Raw genomic sequence first — 23,889 nt, forward strand, 5'->3', positions numbered from 1 at the left:
TGATGTGAAACTGCTTTATTCGGTGTTTATACCGGATTTAATCACCGGGTCCGCTTCTCGTGTAGCGGAGGAGACCTCTGCGGATAATTCGGCTCCGGGTAAAAACCTCCTGAACAATTGACAGTAAAGGAATCTTAGCAGGGAAAAGCTGACTGCAATGAAGATAACAACTCCCATGATCCCACGCTACTTCACGACGTTACCAAACTTCTTTTGTTATTGTTTTGATTGCGAGAACTCTCGTGGCAGGAAATGACATATTGTGCGTTTAATTGCGGAGGTTTGTAGGTAACTAAAGGAGTTTGAATTGTGCTGGGTGGGTCCTAAGAATAAAGGTGGTTAAACAGCACCTTCCATCTATTCTGCAAAGAAATTGCTGTGATTTCAGCATTTTTCTGATATTTAAAAAAAGCATGCAAATACAAAACCAAAACAAAACAAAAAACAGGGTTGATTAAGGGGTGAAATCAGAATTTCTGGCTGAAATGAACTATAGCACACTGAACCCAGAGCGCCAGGTGTTACTGTAAGTGTAAGGAAGTCAGACAGTTTTAAAAAATGGACTAATGCACTGCTCGGTTTAGCCTTAACCTTCAAGCTCTATTTTTCAAAGGGGTTGGTGGCAAAAAAAATCATGCGCAGATACCGAAATGATCATTCTTAGTAGTTGTATGAATAGTAGTGGTGGAAGTGGTGGTCGCTTTAGTAGTGGCACTTGTAATAGTTATATACTGTAGCGTCAAAAACGTATACAAGTCAATCCATGTAAGTACAATTAAAACAAGTCCCCTTTCAGTTTTCTGCTGTTTTCTCTAAAGATTTGTCACAGGCATGAGATTTGTCTTTGCTCTTCCATCTTCTATCACTTGTCTGTAGTGGGGGAGAGAGAGAAAGGCAGCAGAGCAGGTGTTGTTGCTGTGTGAGAACGAAATGATTCTGCACTTGACTGAATTCAGAAAAAGAGACGGAGAGCCTGTGGGACGGTGTCTGCTTTGTCTCAAGGACAGGCGGTTAACCTTGAGACACTCAAGTCGCATTGCATAAAGAAAAACAAAAAACATTCTTCACACACATCAGCGCTCTGTACAGAAAAACAGAGGAACACACACAAATACAGTGCATTCACTCACTTACAGCGCCCAATCCCTTCCCACACTCAGATAAACACCAACTGTATCTGGGCATCCAAACTATTTGTGTGTGTGTGTGCACGCGGGCCCCAGGCTTACTTGCTTCTAAGCCTCAGTTCAAAGTCAGCCTAGATTACCTTGAGGAATGATGATGATAATGATGGTAGGGGGAGCTGACCCTGGGGACGCATGACTTTAAAACTCCCCTCATTAAGTCTTAAGTTAAGTGTCCAAACACTGTGGGCAGAATCAGACAGAGCTTGCATGCTATGAAGCCATGAAAAGCTCCTTTTTTGGTTGTGGAGCGCAGTCAACATGGCACTGTGAGTGTTGGTGTGATGAGCTGATATTGAGCTTTTTTTCCGCTGCTGCCGTTGTGGAAAAAAACTGTCTTCATAAAAGCCTGATCCAGGATTTCCAATGCCGTGCATTTTGCTCCGCATTATCTCAAATATCTTGCCAGTGAACTTGAGACCCACAGAGGTCTGTCAGGGCTGATTTGGGTTCAATGAGCAGTTGCCTGCAAGGTGGTGGACATGACGTTCAGAAGTGCTGGGAAAGTCTAGTACGGCCTGAAGCCTAGAGCTCCTAAGGTCAGCGGTCTAATCCTTGTGGGAAAGTCTCAGGAAAACCTGCCTACTGTGTACTCCAAAGAATACAGACATGGAGGTACGAGGAGTAGACTCCACTTGTTTTGTATGAATATATGCATGTGTTTTGCTTTTTTTTTTTATTTCATTGTATTCGTCACAAAAAATTATATTAATCGTTTTCCTCACAATGGAAAAATCTGATATCCCCCGCCTCAGTTTGCAGAGCGATTGTTTGGGGAACTGGTGTCAAATATTCCCCCGTTGTCTGCCCACACCCACCCCTCTCTGCTTTATTCACACACCTGCACACAAACCCAAAGACGCTTGGAGAAAAGCAACCTCTTGCACCATTAGGAGCAGTAGCTGCATGTTTCAGATTCAGATTCAGATTTATACGTGTGTGAAAAAACTTCACGCTCTGAATCAGTGCTTGTGTATGGAAGCAAATAAAGGCCATAAAGATTTGAATCTTATACGCAACTGAAAGTCTGATTGTGAACTTGAATCATCGCACTGCATTCACCAAAGACACAAAAAAGGGAGACCGTATCTCTTAATTATGATTTCCAAATCTCATAATTAGGATATACGGTCACATAATTACGAGATCCACATCTCATAATCACGAGAAAACCATTTTATAATTACAAGATCGGGATTTCATGGTAACAAGAAAACTATCTCAAAATGATGAGATGTTTTTTCGTAATTATGAAATCAATGATTGAATCACAATTACGAGATATGTCATGTATATTTGAAGGGTTCAAAAATTACCAACAGTTCAAAAACTGTAGTCAAATTCCTAAAATTCAGTATGTTCCAATCCAAAAATTTAAATCAAGTCAAATAATCTGTCTACTCAACTGTACAATTCAGATCTAAACATCTGGGATACGAAAGATAAGCAGTCAGAGAGTGAATGTAATTGATTGTCCCTCAAAGGGTCTTAAGTGTTCAGTAGTAATGAAATTTCACACTTGGTGGTTTTCATGATTCATGTGTTTATGACCCTCATGTGCTTCCATACCTGTGCAAAGTGACTGTGACATATTATTTCTTGTAATGGAAAAGAAGAAATGACTGCAATAGTTCCTCCAAACTGCGGTTCAGTGAAGTTCACATGCAGAATCAGCCTGGGTAGCACTTTCTGCTTTGATCAGATATGCTGCTCAAGACCTGGGGTGTGAGGGGTAGATACAGTCTCACAGCGAGAAGTGACTTGCCTTTGTAATGTTAAACCCAAATTCAGCATGCATGGAGGAATTCATCATAACGTTCAAGAGTGATGCAACTATTTGTGAGCAGCGAGGCAGAGCTCCTTAGATTACATTTTGGCCACATTTGCTCAGGAAGGAATATTTTCCTGTACGTCTGTCCTTTCTTTTTCAGGAATATCTGATGTAATGCAAACCCGCTGACACAAAGCTGTCGTCTGTCCATGCAATAGACACGATATCTCAAAAGTTTTCACATGAGTGCATGAATGAAAAAGGAAAAGGGAGAGTTGTTCTACAAACTGACCCCTGGGAAGTTTGCAAATCTACTAATGAATCATGTCTTTAAGTTTAGACAAGCCCTCTGGAGCTGTTGAAAGCTCCTGCCTCACCAACCCTCCTACCCTCTCTTTCCTTTTCACGCTTGCGCTTATCCCCTGTGTAACAGCCACTCTTTAAATAGCAGCTTACTCAAAACTGTTGACAGACATTTGAGGAGTCAGTCCCTAAATGACTCGTTGGCTCCCACTGCTATGCGGTTCACCTGAGATTACAAAAACAACACGAAATAGAGATTGTGTAAATTTATGTAATTTAGTCAGAGCTACTTAAATGCATGGTCATTTCCACACATTCATAAATCTGCTGATCATTCCCTGCTTGTTTCTGCGGAAATGTGCTCAGCAGTGAGTTATATTTATTTAGGAGGACCATTGCTGAGACCTGCTAGATGGCTTGGTAATTCACCGTTATGAGGACACAGACACAGACGGAGACGAGATTAGTTCCATAAAACACATCTTTCAGGTCAAGAGCCAGACTGTTCTGTGGAAGGTGCATGGTCATAGAATTTTATGGTTTGAACATTAACCAGACTATCCTATATTCATGATTTTCTACAACCAGTATTACAGTTGAATGAAACATCAAGGACAACTGGAGTTACAATGATAAATTAGTGTGAGAAGCAGACATGCAAGCACGGCATGTGTCCGGCTTTTTATTTCCTTCTTATTATTGCTTTATCAGATCTCATACATAAATCATGCTTTTCATATGACAGCACCAAAAATCTGCTTATACAATTTATGCAGATATGACATACACATAAATAAATGTATTCACAAAACAGGAAATGTGTTGCCACACGGTCAATTTTTTGGCAATACTGCATGGTAATTCATAGTCGTTTATGGTCAAAGCTTATGTACATTCACATAAAGAAAAGGTCAAATAAATATTGCATATAAAATAAAGCATATGTAAAGACAGTTTACATAGTTAAACTTCAATAACACACATTCAGTTACCCGATGAACATGTGGCAAATATGTAAAAGAAGATAAATACACTTAAATATCTTAGTAATCCCTTCATTTACTGTGTGACACCTGAGAACTCTGTGGACTGAACTATGCTCTGACATTCACAATGAGTGAAGTGCATGTTTCATTTGTGACTGTCAGTAACACACAAAATGTTTCATACTTGTGTGGTTGCTGATTAAAACTGCGTGTAATTCCCTTTGGCTGAAGTGTGCACATTATCACATAAGGCACCGAAATAGCACCATACAAAACGACTTGTAAAAGCAAATATGGCTTCTTAATCAGTTGTACATATAGAATGTACCCTAAATACCCAGTCAACACATAACTGAGGCTTAAAGAATGTAAAGAATGTCTTCTTGTATCTTCTTGTCATATTTCTCAATTCTCCATGTGTCTTTCAAAAAAAGAAAAGAGAGAAAAAAAAAGCTCACAAAACTGCATAACACTGGTTAAAAAGATACAAAAACATACATATCAAAAAATAAAAAGTACCCTGATATTGTCACAAAGAATAGCAAGTCAGAACTGCTCTGATTTTACAGTTTGGACAGAATCCTAAAGGCAAAGACGAAGAGAAGAATGTGAGGTACAGGAGGCAATGGTTTACAGGCAGCATCTGGACAGAAATCCCAGTACAGGGCCTGTGAGCTCAGCAGTTTGAGAGGTGTCTCCAGGGCCGGACCAGTGTATCGTATCTCTGGAGTATCTGCTGGAATTTTACTGGCCTGAGGTGAAGTCTCTGTTTTCCGAAATCTTTCAAGCTGCTCCAGATAAGATAACCTGTCTGCTCGGTAAAAGCTAAAAGGCTAATGGCTCTCCCTGGCCACTGCATGCTACCTGAGAGATATACAGAGGAATTTGGGTCTCTCTGATGTCTTGCAGCATAATCTCTGCGGTTCTTGTAACCTACAACCTTCTCCTTGCGAGCCAGTCATGTGTGTGCATTTTTTTGTTATGCCTCAGTATGTCTGTGTATGGGCAAACTTCCTCCCTAGATCCAGGCTGTAAATCCCAACGCCACAACCCATTCTTGGCATGCGCACGCACACACGCAGGCGCACACACACACACACACACACACACACACACACACACACACACACACACACACACACACACACTTCCTACTGCACTGAAGTTGAGATCTTCAAAACCTAGACATATTTTGACTGATACTAATGCTGATATTTGGGTCATATTTTACCATGTCATTCATTGGTAGAAAACTATTTCACTTTATAAATTCTACTAACTTAAATGAAAGTGAACTGACTTTATTCCCAGAGTGACTTTTTCACATTCAATAAAAAAAAACAACTTCAAATTACAGCATCAATACGGGTGTAGTTTGCGAATGCAGATGTGGTTGTCATGGAAGCAACACCTGGCTTTTCTTGCAGTACGTTATTGTCGCAGTTGACCCCAGCACACCCCGGTTAATGAGAATGTTCACGAGCCTGCACTCTCCCCTCTCCCATCCAGCTGGACGAGAATCTGCAGCTGCAGTTAACAGCTGGAGAGATGCAGACGAAGCAGCCTGGACACAATCCAGTGGCTTTTTGAATGTGATCGGCTACAAAATACAAATACTTCGGAAGTAAACTGAGATGAGAAGTGTGCAGGTGGCACTGGCCACTGTAGGCACCGAATCCCCTAGCTGGACTGACAGCCTGTCTGAATTTACAGCTACAGTTGCTCACAGTTTATGAAAGCCCACTTGTGACTGGAAGGATCTTTGGACTGGCAACATATTACCAAGTAATACATTCAAGGTAACAAATAAGCACTTAACTGAACCCAAAAAGTCTTCTAAAAGAGCTACATAATAGAACACAGTGTAGTATAGGATTCTAGCACCTGAACATATGTCAAGAAATCTTGCCTGAAGTGATAATTAAAAACAGACCCACAGATTGGAGACACCTCACTGCATATGAACAATAGGACTTCTGACCAACACAACTATAATCTTACTGGATTAAACACAATTTACTGAATTGGTCCAAAAAGGAACATATGGCTGTAACACATGCACTGTACAGCAAGGACAAATGGCAAATATCCAAAGTGAAAGGCACATTCTGGCAAAAAAAAAAAAAAAATCGAATAAATGGCAACTGTGCGGCACTCGCTACTGACAACAAAACAGTTAAATTATATTACAATACAAAAATAAATGGAGAGTACAATAAATAAGACATTTTTATCCTGCTATGTACAGTACTTACACCAGATTCATTTACATTATACACATATGGGAGTAAAAGAGGTCATATGAAGGTTGGGTCTGAGCTCTTAATTGGCTGCAGCACCAAAGGAGGGATGTGTTGACACGACATCGAGATGAATGGGAGTACGGGCTGAAAAAAGACGATGCAAACTACATTAAGACTAGGTCAGGTACTCTTTAAAAGCTCATAAACCTGCACAGTAATACAAAGACTGGACAAAAGGAAAAATGTGTATTCAGTGAATATAAATGCAGGTTGTAGTTCTACATTTTTATAGTATGAAATACCTGATATTCAAAGACACAATCAGTCATTTTTAACCATGTAAGTTACAGGTGTATTCAGTTACATAAGCTAAGTGTTTGACTGATGTAAAATCATCATATTTTGTATAATGAACTGTAACATAAATACAAACATAGATTTAGTTATTAGGTTGTTTACATCTGAAAAAGGCCTCATCCGTTTGGGGGGCATAGCAGGTTCCAGTCACGTGTTCTGAATGTTGGTGGTGGGGCTAAACTCTTGTCTTTTTTTTTGAAATACAGATTGTGTCTCTTCTAATTGAAAGTGAATTAGTTTTTATTGTGTATTCAGAATGCATTCCAAACCTGTTTGATGGTATTAGGTCTATTCCACTGTTACAGGAAGACTGGAGCCAGAGGACGGTGTACATTTACCACAGTAGCCGCCGCATATTCCTGACACTCTGCTACCATCCTGTGGACACAAGAGGAATGACAAGAGTTATATGCCATGGTGCTGATGTGGCTTACCTGAAGATTAGTAAATTTTGTAATATAGTGATATAGATTTTACATATGAGAGACTATTTAGTCAGAATCCCTGATTACTTGATTTTTTTTTTTTTTGTCCTGTTATGAGGACACCTTTTCTTTAGGCAAGTTTTTCATCTCTCACTAATGTGACCTGTCAGTGTATAACCGGTGCACGTTTAAAGGATCTGTAAAGAAAAAAGCCTCGACAGCGTAGGACTGGGTTATGCTACTTCAGGTAGGATGAGAATTTTCCAACTTTGAAAGGTATCTCTGGCAGGGTTGTTTTGGTGTCAATGAAATTTGCTTTTCTTTTTAAGAGAGACACAAAGACTGGGGCCCACCGGGCAGACTGTCGTCATGTATGAATTAGGTAATCACTCTCAGCAACAAGCAGAGACATACTAGCTAATTAATCACTAGCACTTCACTGGCACAATTTGCATGCAGCACAATGGGCACTTTCATACAAACATCTAGAAACTAAAGGGAGACTGCATCAGATGAGCGCACCAAAAGCACTATCCCACGACATGAAAGCCACAGCATGCAGTGAGTGGTTTGTCTGATCTCCTCTGGAGTGCTCTCCCTACCCCACTGTCACAACCTGTCTTTAGTTAAACTGCCTGGAGTGCCCAGAGTGGGCTAGCTGGCTATGGATATCAGAGTGTGAACACTATTTGGCATCTTCTCTGCCTCCTGTTTTTGCCTTGCCAAAAAACACTCTCCAGCTTGATCTCCATTTCAAATGCAGACGGGAGGGGGTGGGGGATGCACTTGAGAGAGCAGCTGCCCAATAAAGGTCCTTTCTCAGCAAGTTTATGAGGAGGAGTGGAGCTGGGAATACAGAGTCCATTTGGGACTATGCCCGCTTGGAGCTCTGAAGGCAAGAGGACATGCAGAGAGGAGAAAGAGTGGAGGGAGGGATGGAAAAAGAGTAACAGTACCGAATGGAGAAGATGAGGCAGCAGCAAAAAGAGACAAACACGTATAGTGGAAGAGCACAATATAAAAGGAGTTACTGAAGATCACTGAATAATTATTCATTATTCTCATTATCACTTTAAATGATTTAACTATGTACTTGCCCAGTACTTCACTATCATCATGGATCAGTGGCAAAGTAATTATTCATTCATGTTTTTAAAATTAAACATTTTTAAGACCGTAAAATCAAAGTTAGCTGTTGTTTTTGGAGTTTTCCCAGGATGTGTGTGTCATGAGTTACTAGTACCTGTGATTTTCGTACATCAGCCACTGCATAGTTGCCCTGGGAGATCCACAAGGTGTCCTCAGCCACCTTAAAACCTGTTCCTGAGAGGTTGATCCTGAACCGACCCTAAAAGAAGAGGAAAGAGACAGAGAGAAAGAATATAAATAAGAAATCACACTGAAATGTATTTCAAGATGCATTAGAAATGACTAAGTTGATGCTTTGATAAAAGAGACTTTAAAGTGTCTGATTTCCCAGGAGCAGCAGAAAGAAGGACACAAAGCATTAAAGGATCTAAAGAAGGGCATAAACTCAATTCAAATATTCCCCTCAGAGGGTTTTTTAAAAGCACAGTAAGTGCAAACTGAATTACAGGCAGAAGGAGATCAACACAAAGTTATTAATTGTAAGTAATACAAGTTATGAGTGAGGGTGCTCTTTTAAAGTGTTTATCAAGATTGCAAATACAGTAAATATATTTCAAATACTGAGAATAATGTTCAATCCAGTATCAAAGTTGGGATTGTAACGTCAATTTCATTTAACTTTACTAGCTTGGTAGAGTTAGCTGTGTAAGTAGCACACATACCATACATGTCAAAGAATACATGAGACTGGCCTACATGTGGGATGTCTCTAGAACAATTTTTTAAATCATTTAAAGTTAATTAAGAACAAGTGAAGTGTGGTGTTTTGGGAAGCTTGCATGGTACACAGTCAAACTAGAGACATTAACTGCTTCTAAAAGGATGGACGGCTATAAAGGCAGACATCTGAACTCGTCATATCGTAGCAGGACAAGCACAGGTTTAATCAATAAGACTAATAACAACTGCCTCCTATTTAAGTACAGCTGTTCCAAGGCCCTGGTATTGTGCAATTTTGCTAGGACACTTAAAAGAACTTAGCCATCATTAACATTATTAGTTACACTTGTGCCTTTCCTGCTATGACAAGTCAGCAATCTGCTATGAAAAAGTTAACCCCCCCCCAATATAAGTAACAGCTGTTGTCATTCTCACCTGTGGGCAACGGGCGGCGCTGTAGCAGTCTCCAGCTGTGGCAAATGGAACGTTTTTGCCTTCTCGGGTGAAAGCAAACTGCCAGTCTGTAGCTGATAAGATAAAGCAACAAACTAATCAAGTATGATGTGGCAACCATTCTTGGAAATTTGTATCTTGAAATATGTTGCTATAAAGACCTCAGATGAACTTGCATAATGATAGCTTACATCTGCCATAATGACCAAGTCTTATGCCATTTAACCTACACTAAATCTGGCCTTAGTTTTAGGGTCAGTCTAATGGTAATATCAGTGTAATTCCATCTACTTAGAGCAGTTTCACTTAATCCCCTCAAGCCTTGTAATTGTGTGCTGCTTAAATAAACCTTGGAGACATCTTGATCCCATTAACCCTCATGAGCACAGACATAATTAAATGGCAAAGGAAGTTCTTATTTGAGAGTAATGTAGAGTTAACTTTGGCACAGGATGCTATTGCATGTGTGTGTTTGTGCGTGTCATCTGCTGTCTGCATGTGTATGGGGCCACTTACTGATGATGTTCATCTTGCTGATGTCCAGACGGACTTTGGAGAAAGTGGTGATGCCAGCAGTGGTGTAGTCTCTCCGACAGTCACAGTCTGATCTTCTGGAGCCATTGGCTGGGCACTGGGTGGGGTCATTTAGCCTGGGAAATACACAAACACAAACGAGATACCTTAGCTCAACTTACACCTCCATGGAATTTCTTCATTTACAGACAAAAAACACGGCCAAGAGTCACTTGGATTTTTGTGATGAAACAGGCTGTTCTCATTGTTATCCTGTAAGCTGTTTACCTGAAGCCAAAGATCTCAGAGAAATTCTCCCCTTCTCCCATCATCAAGGTGATGTACTCCTGTGGAGTCTCTGTCTGCATTCCTGCACAGTAGACCTGAGGAGAAAAAAGCGGAGGAGGAGTAACAGTGGAAGTAGATGTGGGAGACCAGACGAAGGAGGAGTGGGGAGTGAGAAAAAATGGAAAAAGTTGAGAGGAAGTGCATATTAGGAAGGGAAGGGAAATAACGCTGGTGAGGAGGTAAGGAAAAGGAGTAGAATAGAAGATGTTATGATGGCAATCACAAGCCCCAAACAACACAGATGCACGTGTATAAATCATTAAAAATGACCTGAGCTGCCCGTTCCTTCAAGGTCATTTTAACCGTAGTCAAAGAATTCCCACTGACTGCATTTATGAGATGTGCTGCATCTGTTTGCAAGCGTGTACACCAAGCCACGGTGTCAAAAGTATGCCTCAACACAGGCTAGTGAGATTAACTTTAAGCACTTTGTACCGTCCTGCAGACACACGCAGTCACACAAACACTGCAGCTAAAAATTCTGTCAGTGTCTGAGTCATTTGAAATGTTTAGAGAGAAAACATGAAGACCTACTTTTCAACTGTCCCTCTCCCCTGATCGATAAAACCCGTTATGGCTTCATAAACTGTGCTTTGTGCATCTGTGAGGTAATAAGATCATAAAATCTTACCTTGAGTGCTTTTCCTTGAATATCGAGAAAGTGTTCACTGTCTGGGAGGGGGCCGTTGGTGCTCTGGACCTCCTGACAGCTGGAGGGCAAATGGCCTTGAAGACACAAAAAAAAGTAGAAATAAGTACACCAGTGTATTATGCAGAGATTTAACACAGAGGAGGCACTCAGACTGTATACACACACACACACACACACACACAAAAACACACGCACACGCACGCACACACAAATTTCAGCAGTTTAGTCAAGTGTGGCAAATCGCTGCATCGAATCAAAGAAAACGAAAAGCCACTCACTCTTTGATGTTCCATCCTACCATAGGGAAGTAAATACACTGGACAGTAAATCTTTGATGTTTGCCTAGGATCATAAATATTTCACTAAAGGCCGAATCTCAGAGATGACTGGATCAAGTCAAGCAATATCTAATACTGGAATTTCAGATGCATTCAGCTGGCCTGTGTGTAACCCTGGTAGCCTTGATCTTTGTTAAAGAGCAGCAGTTTCCTTGCAGTACTCACAGCTTGGATTTCTGCAGACTTTTCTGCCTTCTGGCTTGGCGTCTGGAGAACACCTATTGCTTTCCTGACCATCTGCTGACACACACTGCACCGTCCTCTCCATTACTCCATCACCACAGCTCGCTGAACACTGGAGGGGAGGAAGAGAACCGTGACAGTGTGAAAATAAAACTTGCAGACGACGGACTGTCAGCAGTTTTCATCTTTAAAGTGGCCATGTCGAGACATTTTACGCCCATGTTCATTTTGTTCTTTTCAAGACTCATTTGGTTGAAGTCAAGGGTACAGAGATTTTAATGTCAGGAAAACTGGCTTCATTAATGCAAAACCATGAAATCTCATGTATAAAAGAAATACTGTGCATAGATAAATTAAACTAAAATCCACAGTTGTGCCTCATGAGATTGCATTTATTAGGATTACAACCAGTCTTTGATAAATCACAACTCAAAGAAGTTTTGTTTTTTTTTTAACAAATAGTCTCGTGATTTTATTCCAGGAAACCGAGGCTACAAACATGCATGTCCCATCTTGATTAAATACTGATAAATAACTGGACAACATTTAAAAGCATGGATTCACCCACCGGTCCCCAGATTCCAACCCTCCACTGCTGTGGCGGCGGGCACGGGTCCAGATTACAAGGCATGTAGCTCTCAGGAGGGGTCCCGGGGCAGTTGGACAAAGACTGATGGCCGTACTCATAGTTGTCATTCTCCACATGCACCTCACTGCAGGAGATCAGACGCTGGCGGTAGCCCTGGCCACAGCTGGCTGAGCACTGGAGGAGAGAATAAATCACTGGCATGAACGGTATTCCTCACAGGAAACATGGGTGATTTCTGTCATTTCCGTATCACTGGATTCAAAGATGGTGATTTACATGAATGGTCCTTTTGAAGAGTAAAGTTTTGCCTTTTTAGTGCAAATTGACTTTTTACAATTAAGATCTCAAAGCCTTTAGAGGGACTACATCAGGTAGATGACACGCAGCCTCTCTGGCTCTCACCTCAGTCCATTCCCCAGTGATCCAGATTAATTCACAGGCGTGGGTGTTGCAGCTCTCCATGTCTGGAGGTCTAATCTGGTTGACACAGTACATAGCATGGACCTCCTTCTGGTTGTGGTCCACACACTGCAAGGCTCGTCGTCTGTGTCCCGATCCACATGACTTACTACACTGTGGTGGAGACAAGACAGAGACTGGTGTTTTACAAAGTTGCCAAATCATATAGGAATGGTATTAGGAGAACCATTACGACATTGCTTTATCATATATGTGTGTGTTAAAATAAGACTCGTCCTTTTTATTCAAGTGGACCCAGTTTTGTGTGCAGCTCTATATAGCTGCACGTGCAACAAGGAAGCTTCAGTTCAAGCAAAGTAGGGATTTTTCATAATCATTATTGAAAAGGTATCAGTGCATTGGCACCGTAAGGATAAAGAGTCTGAGATGTGTGTCTTCTTGTCAAAGCAGGACCTTCACCACATGGAGGAAAGATGTCAAAACAGTGGAAAAGAGCTTGGAGGAAAGCACTGTGTTGCTAAGTAGTGGAAGAATCTGAGCCGAGGACAAGAGATTACACAACACCTAAATCCTGAAACCGTTTACAGTCCAAAGAGTGTGTCTAATGAAAGGTCAGAGCTGAAATTCACGAGCAGAAAGAAACTGCCCTAAGTCTCAGCATCCAGACTACTAGTTAAGTCATTTAGCTGGACCTCAAATGAAGGCTTCACTGGTGTCACCTCTTGTTGCCACTGCACATTTCTACATGAGAAGTAAAAAAGGAGGCAAAGAGTAACACCGTGAGAATGCTGCTCTATTGTTCTATCAGTGAGTTTAGCGTTCTCTTAAGCCAACCAGAGGACACAGAAGGGTTTGACTTAAAGGGATAGTTCAACTTTAACTGTCTGTCCGTTAAGTAGGAGGATAAGACACAATTAGCTTAGCTTATTTTAGCTTAGCTTAGCATAAAGATGGGAAGCTGGGGAAAACAGCCAAGTTGTCACTGCAGCAAAGCAAAAAAGTTATTACAGCATGAAACCCCACATAAAACCACACCTCTTCATTTTCATATTTCTGTTTGTCTACGGATTAAACAGACAAGATACAACAAGAACGTAATTACTGAACTTTAGAGGTGCTGGAATTCTTTTGAAAGGATTAGAAAAAGAATTCATATACTTAACTTTGCCAGCTCCTGAGTCCCTAAATCCACCTCTGTTGATTGTTTTTTTTAAACTCGTGTTGCAATAAAAAAAGGTGCCCTTAGGCAAAGCGTTTATTTGACGAGAAGCTCTGTGCCATTGAAGCACCACGGCAATGACTACTTTATCCAGGTCCACTAAGTAACTCAATCATTATGACATCCAAGTCTCTAGTATAATTCATGCACTGGACATTTGAGGAAGGGCTCGGTGAGGCTTCCACTTGTGTCAGAAACGCTAGTGTTACGACCACAGCCGATTCCAGCTGGTCTTCATCGTCATACAACTGAAATACCTGGAAACTGCCATTATGAGTGGTTGCTCTGCTGCTGTACAGTAGAGGAATGAACACACCCTGCATGACAGGTACTCAAGTTTAAATATTTTTTTATCAATACTGATGGTAGATAAAGTTATAACTAAAAATATTTCACTCAACAGGCGGGTTACGCCTGTAGCAAAGGTTGCGAAGAAATAAAGTGCTGATGTAAGACATTATTTCTGATTTGTGAAATCAGTTTAAGTGCATAAAACACACAGGCATGTTAACTCCTGCCAGGTGAACTGCTGTAATTACCTCCAGCTGTTAATTGGGACACCCAGGCAGGGAGCTCCAAACACTTCTCCAGACTAATTAGACTCTCCTTTCAGAAAAGACATTTCGTGCTGATCAGTGACCCAGATTCAACATCACTTGAACACAGTCGAGAAGAGACTCCTGATGCAGCTGCCTGTTCTAATAAACCCAACTCTGAACAAGGATCTGTAGCTTCTGGCCTGCAAAAAACTGCTGAATATTTCTCAGCTGGAATGCACCCATTTAATATAGCCTAGGTACGACTGCCACCGTATATTACGCAACAAGACTATTTCAGTTTAAGTACTCTCAGAATCACATAGATAGATAATAATATTCATACAGACTATCCTTTTCACTAATCAGAGATGTATATAAGGGTTTAAATTCCCAACAAATGTGGTTTCAAGTCATTTTCTCAAAACCATTAATATTCTTAACTAAATAAGCAAACAATCAAATGTTTGAGAAAAGGTAGTGTCAGTAAGAGTTTGAAATGAAAAACTTAACACTTGTTCATCACATTTGATTGACAGACACCTGGCAACTTGGGCAAACAACAGCAGGACTCTCAACATTTAGATTCAAATGGTGCTAAATCCTGATTGGTGCATGGACGAGCGTGACATCAGCTATTTACAGCTGAGACCAGCCCACAAAACCAGTGAGAAGAGCACAGAGCCTAAATAATAATGACAATAAAAAAAACACAGACAAGTCTCTGAATTATTATAAGAGATAACCACAGCAGTTCCTTGGTACATCCCTCGTAAAAAGAAGCTGACTGAGAAAATGGGGTTTCAGTGCCTTTAATCTGGCTTTTTAGTAGCAACGTGTAGGCTAGTAGGCTCTTTAAGGTTGAGATGACCGTCAACGGTCAGTCCTCACAGGTGCGCGTTTACTTTACCTACTGTCACTTGACTTTTCAACTGCTTCTCAAAAAAAAACAAAAAACGAGTTAGCCAATCAGCCTCAGCACCGGACCTACCCGTTTCTACGAGGCGGCTTCGGCGTAGCTGGAGAGAAAAAAGGAAAAAGCCCGATCATCTGATTTTCATCAGGGGCAAAGCAGCACCTCGCGTCCTCTCCTCCCCTCTGGCCTCATGACAGCAGTGCCTCCGGCTGAGGCATCAACTCACACTTCACCAGATATGACAGAGCGAACTCATCCTCGCCCGGCTCAGACCGACCTGCACCGGCGCACCGGTCGCACCGCTCTCCGGGCTCTCCCGGCTTACCGTCTGCCAGCGTCCTTCTTCCCACCGGTACCGGGAGGGACAGTCCGCGACCCGGCAGCTCTGGCTGGACGCCGGTCGGGAGCGCTGGGAACAGCCGGTCTCCACTGGGCTCCGTCGGTCTCCGACCTGGCAGAACACCTCCCGTCGCTGGACGCCGTCGCCACATGAGGCTGAGCACTGAAAGCGGGGCACGTAAGGGCTTAGTCGGAGCAATAGAGTTGAACCTACCTTTAAGCACAGGTTTAATTCTGTTGTACTACTGTATATGACACAGTACAGTCACCGTTGTATTCCCGTAATACTGCAACCATCGCGATACACAACATGCCTCGTGAGCGATGGTAACGTTTCTACTTTGTTAGCTAACTGTGTTTTTTTTTTTTTCAATGTGGTGTTGAGATTCACTGTAGAGAATATACTTAAACAAGTAAAGAGTTTTATTCTATTGTTATAATTTATTCTGACAATTGACTGACTGGTGACACTTTGTCCTCTTACTTATTAAACGAATATGCTCACGTTTATCTAAATGTAGCTAATACTGAATACGATGCTGGTGCTGTAAGTAAGTGTAGCTGTTTAGGTTTTTGCATCATAGTGTCAGGCTTCTTTAATTGGCTTTTCACTGCTTTTTTAATAAGGCGCCTTAGAAATGCCTATTATTAAGGACATATGTGATGTTTAAATAACTGCAGCCAAGCCTCCATGTTCTTATTTAACTTATATAGTTGATATTAAATCAAATATTTATATTATTACTTACAGAAAAATGAAGAAACATGAAGCCAGGGCCTAGAAAGCAGATAGTTCTCTCAACCTGTGTCTAAGCTACAAAGCAGCAATGTCTGTAATGAAAGTGTGTCTTTTCTGCTATAATACGGACCAGGTTTCTGCAGAGAAGGCAGAGAATGACCGAGGGACGGAGGATCTGTTTCGTGTTCTTCCAACTGTGTAGAGCTGTGAGGCCGACCCATGACGGAAATAGTCACTGGATATAAGCAGTACATGCATGTTTACTTTTTAGCTTTTGTATTACCGCCTCTGAGAGTGATGTTTTACAGTAACTTCTTTTTGTCTTTTCACACAGAGATGCGGTTGAGGATTGCTGGTGATCTACATAACAAGCAGATTACATGATAAATGCATCATAGTGGTACATGTGTGCAGATCTGATGTGGGGGTGATACAGTGTTTGTCTATATCCTTGTGTGTGTACATGACCACCATGATTCAGCAACTGCTCATGTTTTTTTCAGGTTTAAGGAGCAGGAAACGATAAACGTATCCAGATGATCAAGCAGTGGTGAGATCAGATGACTGGACCGAATCCATACTTTCAGACTTCTACCTGAGTCTGTATACAAATCAAACTGTTACAGAACTTCACAGCATGTCCTTTTTAATGTGTGACGCAATGCAACATATTTCACTGGATATTATCTGTCCTGACATCTTGGCAGTTGAACCACTAGGCAGCCTGTTGCACCACGGGTAATTACGCCGTACTTGACTAAGACCCTCGAGTACAGCTGTTTGGAGCAGACGCACGTCCTCCCTGATGAATGGAGCACAGATGTGGAGGCTCTGTGCTCAGACTCTTGGCCAGGGAGGTGAATTCACAGAGAGACAGAGAGAGAAATTGAGAATTAGCACAAGGCAGGCTCTCCACCAGCCCAGGTGCACTTTGTGAGTGGCAATGATGACGTTAGTGAATTAGCTCCTTAGAAAGGCCTTCAAAAACAAGACCAACATGTGGTTTCCATCGGGGAGGCAGAAGATAAGAGAGAAAAAAAATGAAGGAGTGGAAGATGGCTTGAAAGAAAAAGTGATCAGTGGGGGAAAGCAACAAGGAGAGGGAGGATAAAAGGGACATAGAGGGAAGTAGAGTGAGAGTCACAGGAAGAGAAAATATAGAGATGAGAGGGGTGGATTTACATTGGCTGGACCTCAGATCAAAGAGGGGTGCACGTCCCTCCTGTTGTCCTACTTACTGTCCTGTGGTGTCACAGTCCTGGCTCAGACCTCTGTTTGCAGCCGCCCCAGGCCTGTGCTGCAACCCAGTAAACCACCATATGACTCTCAAAAGCACCCTGCCTTAGTTAGTGGCCTGATGTGGTGCATAAATACAGTCAGGCTTTTTGGCTGCAGATGTTTTCAAAACTATGCACTATACTTGCCTGCAAGCCGATAAGCATTAAAGTGGAATGAGAGAAAAAAAAGGTCTGGCAGCATGGGAACAAGAGTGGTGGAGGAGTGTTTTATAGCAGGGGCAGAGAGTCCTACCTCTCCCCAGTTGCCAGTCTTCCACTTGGGGCATCGTCCACCTCGGCAACGCCTCTGCTTGCTGGGTTTTGGGGACAGGTACTGGCAGTTTTCCTCTGGGACTGGGCGACCTGACCCGGTCACACAGCTCACTTTACGGGACTTGACACCTCTTCCACAGGAGGCCGAGCACTGCAAGATGTCAGAGGAAAGAAGGAGTTAAATAGAAAGGTATGTTTTGTGTAAAACCTGTACACCAATGAAAATCAGTGGGTGGATGGGGTTTTTTTTTTGTTTGTTTTTGGTCCGCATTGTTCAGCTTAAACCGCCTTAATGGGAGTCTAAATGCACATGATTTCTTGAATGTCAGGCTTATGTGAATATCAATCTGCATGAAAAAATAGATGACATCTAAGCTGTAATTAAAAACAAGTTATTGCATGGGTAAATGTCGATCATTTTATGGTTCTTTTTTGACTAAACAAACAAAACAAAAAAAACGTGCTGCGACCTAGTTCCACGTGGGTAGCTAGTCCAATGGCAAAGCATGCCCGATCACCCCGGCAGCAGTTTGTTTCACCTCCGGGTTCACCGAGTTATTGAAAGTCTAACTCAATGTGACAGGCAGAGACAGACAGACACACACACACACACACACACACACACACACACACAAATGAGGGAGTGGAGAAGGGCTGGACTGTGCTCGAATAATCAGAGTGGGCGTTGCATGTCGGGATGGATGGGAAGCGACAGGCTCAGAGTTGAATGAGTACGTGGCCCAGCGTGTGGTGCTGTCCTGACCAGCAAGGGACTGTACTGGACAGGAACATGCTGTGACCTCACGTCATTCAGGGAGGAGGAAAGGGTAGGGGGACTCATGAAAGGAGGGGCTAATAAAATGCTTATTCCCCTTTTTAAATCCAGACACCCTTCACATTCCAATTTCTTTTGTAATACACTAGATTTATTGGAATTATTTGTGTTGTCAGTGGATTGCCCATTTATTCAAACAAGACAAAATTATGATTTTTTTTTGCCAAAAAATAAAGAAAATTACTCATATCAACATTGTGTGATTCTTGTGCGGCTATTGTTATGCTTAAATTTGAATAAAAATTACAATTACTGTTTCTTAAATGCGTTTTCTATGAAAAGTGGGAGAGTGAGTGGCAGACTGTCCTCATGGTTGTCCTCACTGATAGTTCTCCTAATGTCAAAATATCAAATAACACCACTGACTGTAACAACAGAAATGGTATTTTTAATGCTATTGACTGACACGAAGACAATACACGATAACATTTGTTTTTAGATGAACTGTTTGTCATGACAGGGGAAAGTGGGCTTTCCATTAAAGCTTCAGATCATTAAAGGAGAGCATTTACAGTCCAAGGCAGTCCCGCAGACTGTTGTTCTGTTCAAGCGTCAGGTCATTCCTCCAAAGTTTTATATACGTTTTTGCAAGGGCTTTCCTGCTGTTGTTGTACTGTGCCCTCCGAATACCTTGGGAATCAGTACAAGTGGACCAAATTAAAACACCATGTGTTTTATCAGTACATGAATCCCCCCATGCAGGGTTCATTAACTTTGCCCACAAGTTCTCTGGGGTTCTGTAATTATCCAGAGCAGTGCGCTAATACAAACATCACTGCTTGCACACACTTGACCTTAACATTTCTGACTTCATCATGTAATGAGTAATAAGCATAATTTTATTTACATCACATAATGCTACGTGCCATTTCGACAATGTCAGTCATCAATCTGGTCTGTTTGAGCGGATTTCTGAATGCAGTTCAGAGGATGATTGCAATCCTTGGCGTTTCAGACACAAAATGCATAATTCAAATGCAACTTTATTTACAAAAATCTAGAGAGGCAAATTTTGGTCTGTGCTATGTGAAAATAAACCCCCACTGAATTCAGTTATGTAAAATTTTCCATGGTCAGTGTAGTGTAGGAATTCTATTGAACTCCTCTTTTTTATTTATTTATTTTTTTTATTTTTTTATTACCCCTGGATCACAGGCAATTTCCCAGAAGTCTGTCTGTGCTTTTGGGATGAACCAGGAAGGGGCCCATCCCCAGATCAAACGGGACCCTTGACCCGACAATATACCACTGTTGTCTTGCTGAAGCCCCCCCCCCCCTTTTGAGTCATTGTCACTGGCCCCCACATTGGTACACTGTCATCAACCCGCATTAGACCAGAGTAGAGGGGCCTGACAGAAAGGGGCAAAGGGTGCTGGCAACTTCATAGACAAGCACGCGTCACCAGGCGTCCCAGAAAAAGCCGCCGGAGTAGGCATTAAGAGTGAATGACCACAGTAAATGAGATGGGCGGTATACTGAGGCATTGTCAGCCAAGACAAAGATTTACCTTGATGTAAAGAGCTTTGAACTCCTGACACAGATGGTAAAAGCAGGGTCGCTCAGAGAGGTCAGCAGAGGCCCTGACCACATAAAATAACAAGGATATTGCTCAGTGATTTGTGCATTTTCATTCAGGAAAAACACCCCATTGAAAAGACTGGCAGGGAGGAATGCTTTATAAGCTTTTTGCCAGGCATCCCTTTTTAAATCTTTTAGCCAAAGTCAAAGTTAAAACACTCATTAATATTATAGGACATTTTCCTCCTCCACAAACACACTGTAATTGCCATAAAGCTAGAGTTGGTAATCCTGAGTCAAACATTTATATATAGGATGAATGCCGTTAAAGGTTGGTACTTGCATCAGTTTCTGTTTCTGACATTTTTGGACAACCAGATGCCAGTTGTTTGTTTGTTTTTTCCTCTCTTTTTCTTAGTTTGCTGTTACAGTGGCCTGCTCACTGCATGTAACAGAAAATGTTCAAATAAGAATGAAAAAAGCCTTTGATGGTACCTCTACTTCACTTTAATCGTAACCTTTTCTGGAAATGAACAGAAATCCAACAAATCCATAAAAAATTAAATATTGACATAACATTATAATGAAGTAACAATAAATACAAGTAATTACATAAATATACAGAAATCTTCTTGAAACACAGACTAATACTGCCATTTGTGAATAAGAGACATACAATATACTTATTTCAAGAGCCTGTTGATATGGTGTTTGTGCCGTACTGCTATTTGCATCAAGAGGTTGACCACAAGGAGTTAAACTGCTAAGACTGAAAAATGAAACTAAGGATAGGATGTGCTGTGTTAATACGTGTTCTACTGTCACTGATTCAGCATCGACTTGATTTTACGCTGCCTAACAATCACACGTGGGAGTCATTACAAGCGATAGCTCTCATTAGTAAATGGTGTGTGGTAAAAATGTACTCACTGCTATGTTAACAGGCCCTTAAAATAAGGTGTGATGTCAGTACAGACATTTATGACCAGGAAGAGTCAACTGGGTGGGCTGCAGCCAAAAGTTGCCCCTAACCACAGATTTTGGTTCAGTTTTCACTGTCCTCAAAAGATTTGTAAGCAGTAAGGTGGGAGATGGCACACACCCTGGATCTGTGTTTAGGGCCATCAACTGCACTGGATAGCCTCAACAACTCATGCTTAATCTTAGCCAGCCAAAATCCCTCCAGTACAAGGGAGAGAAAGATACGGCAGGGGGGCAATCATAACAGAGACTGAGGTAGACACATTAGGTTGGCTCAGAGTAAGAGCTCTGGATACAAAACACTATTAACTTCCCCTGTGGTCACAGGTGTCACGTGTTCAAAATACGACATTTTAACAGCCCATTCTCTTAAAGGTTAAGCAAGTTGTTTGATGGACATTCAAAGACAATTCAACATTATTTCATCAAATCTGTGATACACTTTGCATTTAGCTGATCAATCTGATCAATCCACTAACAGCTCATGGAAAGAAATAAAACATACAGAAAAGGCAGCATCAAAAATCAATGTGCCACAATAGACACCTAACCAACCAAAAATGTGATGGTTCATTTTTGATATTTATATCTTATATCTCCCTTGTTTGGCCAAAGCACCACTGTAGTGTAGGTTATCATAGTTTAATGGCTAGTTGAGTTGTGTTTTGTTCCAAGTGAGGTATTGTTGAGCATAGCATATTTAGCAACTCCAAGTACTTACTGTACAAAGCAAACATTAACTAAGACAATATAAATACACTCATATCAAGCACCTTTGGAGCAGAGAGCTTTAAACCTATTGTTTTGGCCACACTAAAGAAATCTGGGTCAAAACCCTCTGCCAAACTGGAATACAATGGCTATTAGTTCTAATTACCACAAACTCTGGGAGACACTTTATTTTACAGTGCTAGTACATCTGCTGTTTGTTGGTGTTTACTACTGATACTGGACGTTTCAGGAACTTTTGAGTCAACATTTTCATGCTTCAAAATCAATGTCATTTTGGGGCAACACCGCTGTTGGTTTCGTAACAGAGGGTAAACGCAAAAACTGTAAAATAAAGTGTCTAAATAAGATTAGTAACTTCTCTATAAAACCACATGTGCCTTGAGACAAATTGAATTCTTAATACAATAGCCATTTCAAAGATGTATATAGTACAAAGGTGTATATATAGTACACAGCCCAAATACAGTCCTATGTAAGTTGGTGCTTTTAATGTTCATAGTAGAACACCAAACTATATTGAGTAGCACCACATATTTGGAGATTATGGGCCATTCTTTGGATAATAAAAGAACAAGGCATCGTACTGTATATTCCTGATATACAAAAACATTCATCAGTATTTGCATATGAACAACGATTGGCTAAATGTGCGAATACAAAGAGCTAAGACACAAAATAAATCACTTTTTAAAGTTAATGCTATATACAAAAGATAAAAAGGAAAAAATATCTTAATAAATTATCTTTAAAAACAATATTTTACAAAACTAACTTTGATTGTGATACAAAGTGATCCTGAATTTTTCAAATACTAGTACAAGGCTCATCAACAGATTTATGGTAACTAGGACTGACAAAAAAAATGTTCTTATGGTCACAGCTGTCACTGAAGCATTTTGTAAAGTTGTACTTTTTTGGCGTATTGCAAGTGAACGTATCTTTGCCATTGAAGTGCAACAGAAATTAACTTTCCAAATGTCTTGAGGAAACGTTGACCAATCGCAGGCACCAGAGAGGGAGCAGGAAGTGGAGGGGGATAAAAGTAAAAGTAGGGAAGCGGGAGTGTAATTTCTCCAGTGCGAAAGCACTATAGTCATCCTGCCCCTTTAAGACTGTTTGTGAAAGAGTAAGACTACAGGTATTTGAAAAAATGTGAGGTTGAAAAACAAGATATAGAGTATTTTTTATGAGCGTACCGAGCTCCATGGGTCTGTGCTCCAGTGGGGGCTAGACGGGCATGGCTGAGTATTGCACTGCTCACGATCTGGTGGCTTGTCATGGATCTCGCAGCTCAGATCGTTGAAACGCTCGCCATTTGGACGCTGACACACCACCAGCCTCGTCTTTATCCCACCTCCACATGGCTTGGTGCACTGAAGACAGCAGGAGGAGAGGTTGTGTTTTACAGGCGGGTATGGGAAACAGGTTTTCGGGCGTGAAGAGAACACAGAGGCCATTTTTTCACATGAAAATAGATGTGTTTTGTGTGCAGCGTGGAGAATGTGAGTCTGAGTCTTGGCTGATTTCTAATGCGTTTTCAGTAAAAAGTTTTCTCTCTGAGCTAGACAAGTTTCTGTATAGGAGACATAAGAGCCATGGTAAGCTGTAATCTCATGTGCAGTAAAGTGTTGCCTGTCTTACCTCTCCCCAGCTGCCATAGATCCACTGTGGACATGGCCCTGACTCACAGGATCGTTGCTCATTGGGCCGGCTGCGATCCTCACAGCTGTTGGCAGGGTAGCCATTCTCATCCTGGCACACTACTACACGCCGCTGGAAACCTCCTGCACATGTGCTGGAGCACTGTTGTTACAAAGCGAGAAGAGTATGCACTGTCAAATGGATGGTTCTCACAAACAGATGCTCAATGTATAGGTGTAAATGAGTCCCAGAGGGACATACTCTGTATTATTTATATTTCATTTAGACATGATGACATATAAAAACACA

At 41.4% G+C, this 23,889-nt stretch overlaps 1 protein-coding gene across 1 annotated transcript in view; it reads right to left on the bottom strand.

The window, feature by feature from the left end:
• Positions 1–3,916: 3,916 nt before the first annotated feature.
• LOC120807382 (A disintegrin and metalloproteinase with thrombospondin motifs 9-like) overlaps positions 3,917–23,889 on the bottom strand; it is a 44,885-nt gene continuing 24,912 nt past the window's right edge. Inside the window, exons 27-40 of the mRNA XM_040159356.1 lie at positions 23,581–23,742; positions 23,136–23,312; positions 17,854–18,024; positions 15,571–15,747; positions 12,557–12,727; positions 12,134–12,328; positions 11,548–11,677; positions 11,024–11,118; positions 10,333–10,427; positions 10,048–10,181; positions 9,514–9,605; positions 8,513–8,617; positions 7,114–7,222; positions 3,917–6,631 (exon numbers count right to left, since the gene is read on the bottom strand). Of these exons, the coding sequence (XP_040015290.1) occupies positions 7,133–7,222; positions 8,513–8,617; positions 9,514–9,605; positions 10,048–10,181; positions 10,333–10,427; positions 11,024–11,118; positions 11,548–11,677; positions 12,134–12,328; positions 12,557–12,727; positions 15,571–15,747; positions 17,854–18,024; positions 23,136–23,312; positions 23,581–23,742 (1,794 nt within the window). The 3' untranslated portion in view covers positions 3,917–6,631; positions 7,114–7,132. The remainder of the gene's footprint in view (positions 6,632–7,113; positions 7,223–8,512; positions 8,618–9,513; positions 9,606–10,047; positions 10,182–10,332; positions 10,428–11,023; positions 11,119–11,547; positions 11,678–12,133; positions 12,329–12,556; positions 12,728–15,570; positions 15,748–17,853; positions 18,025–23,135; positions 23,313–23,580; positions 23,743–23,889) is intronic.

The sequence above is a fragment of the Xiphias gladius genome, chromosome 21, assembly GCF_016859285.1.
Source record: "Xiphias gladius isolate SHS-SW01 ecotype Sanya breed wild chromosome 21, ASM1685928v1, whole genome shotgun sequence".
NCBI classification, from domain to species: Eukaryota; Metazoa; Chordata; class Actinopteri; order Istiophoriformes; family Xiphiidae; genus Xiphias; species Xiphias gladius.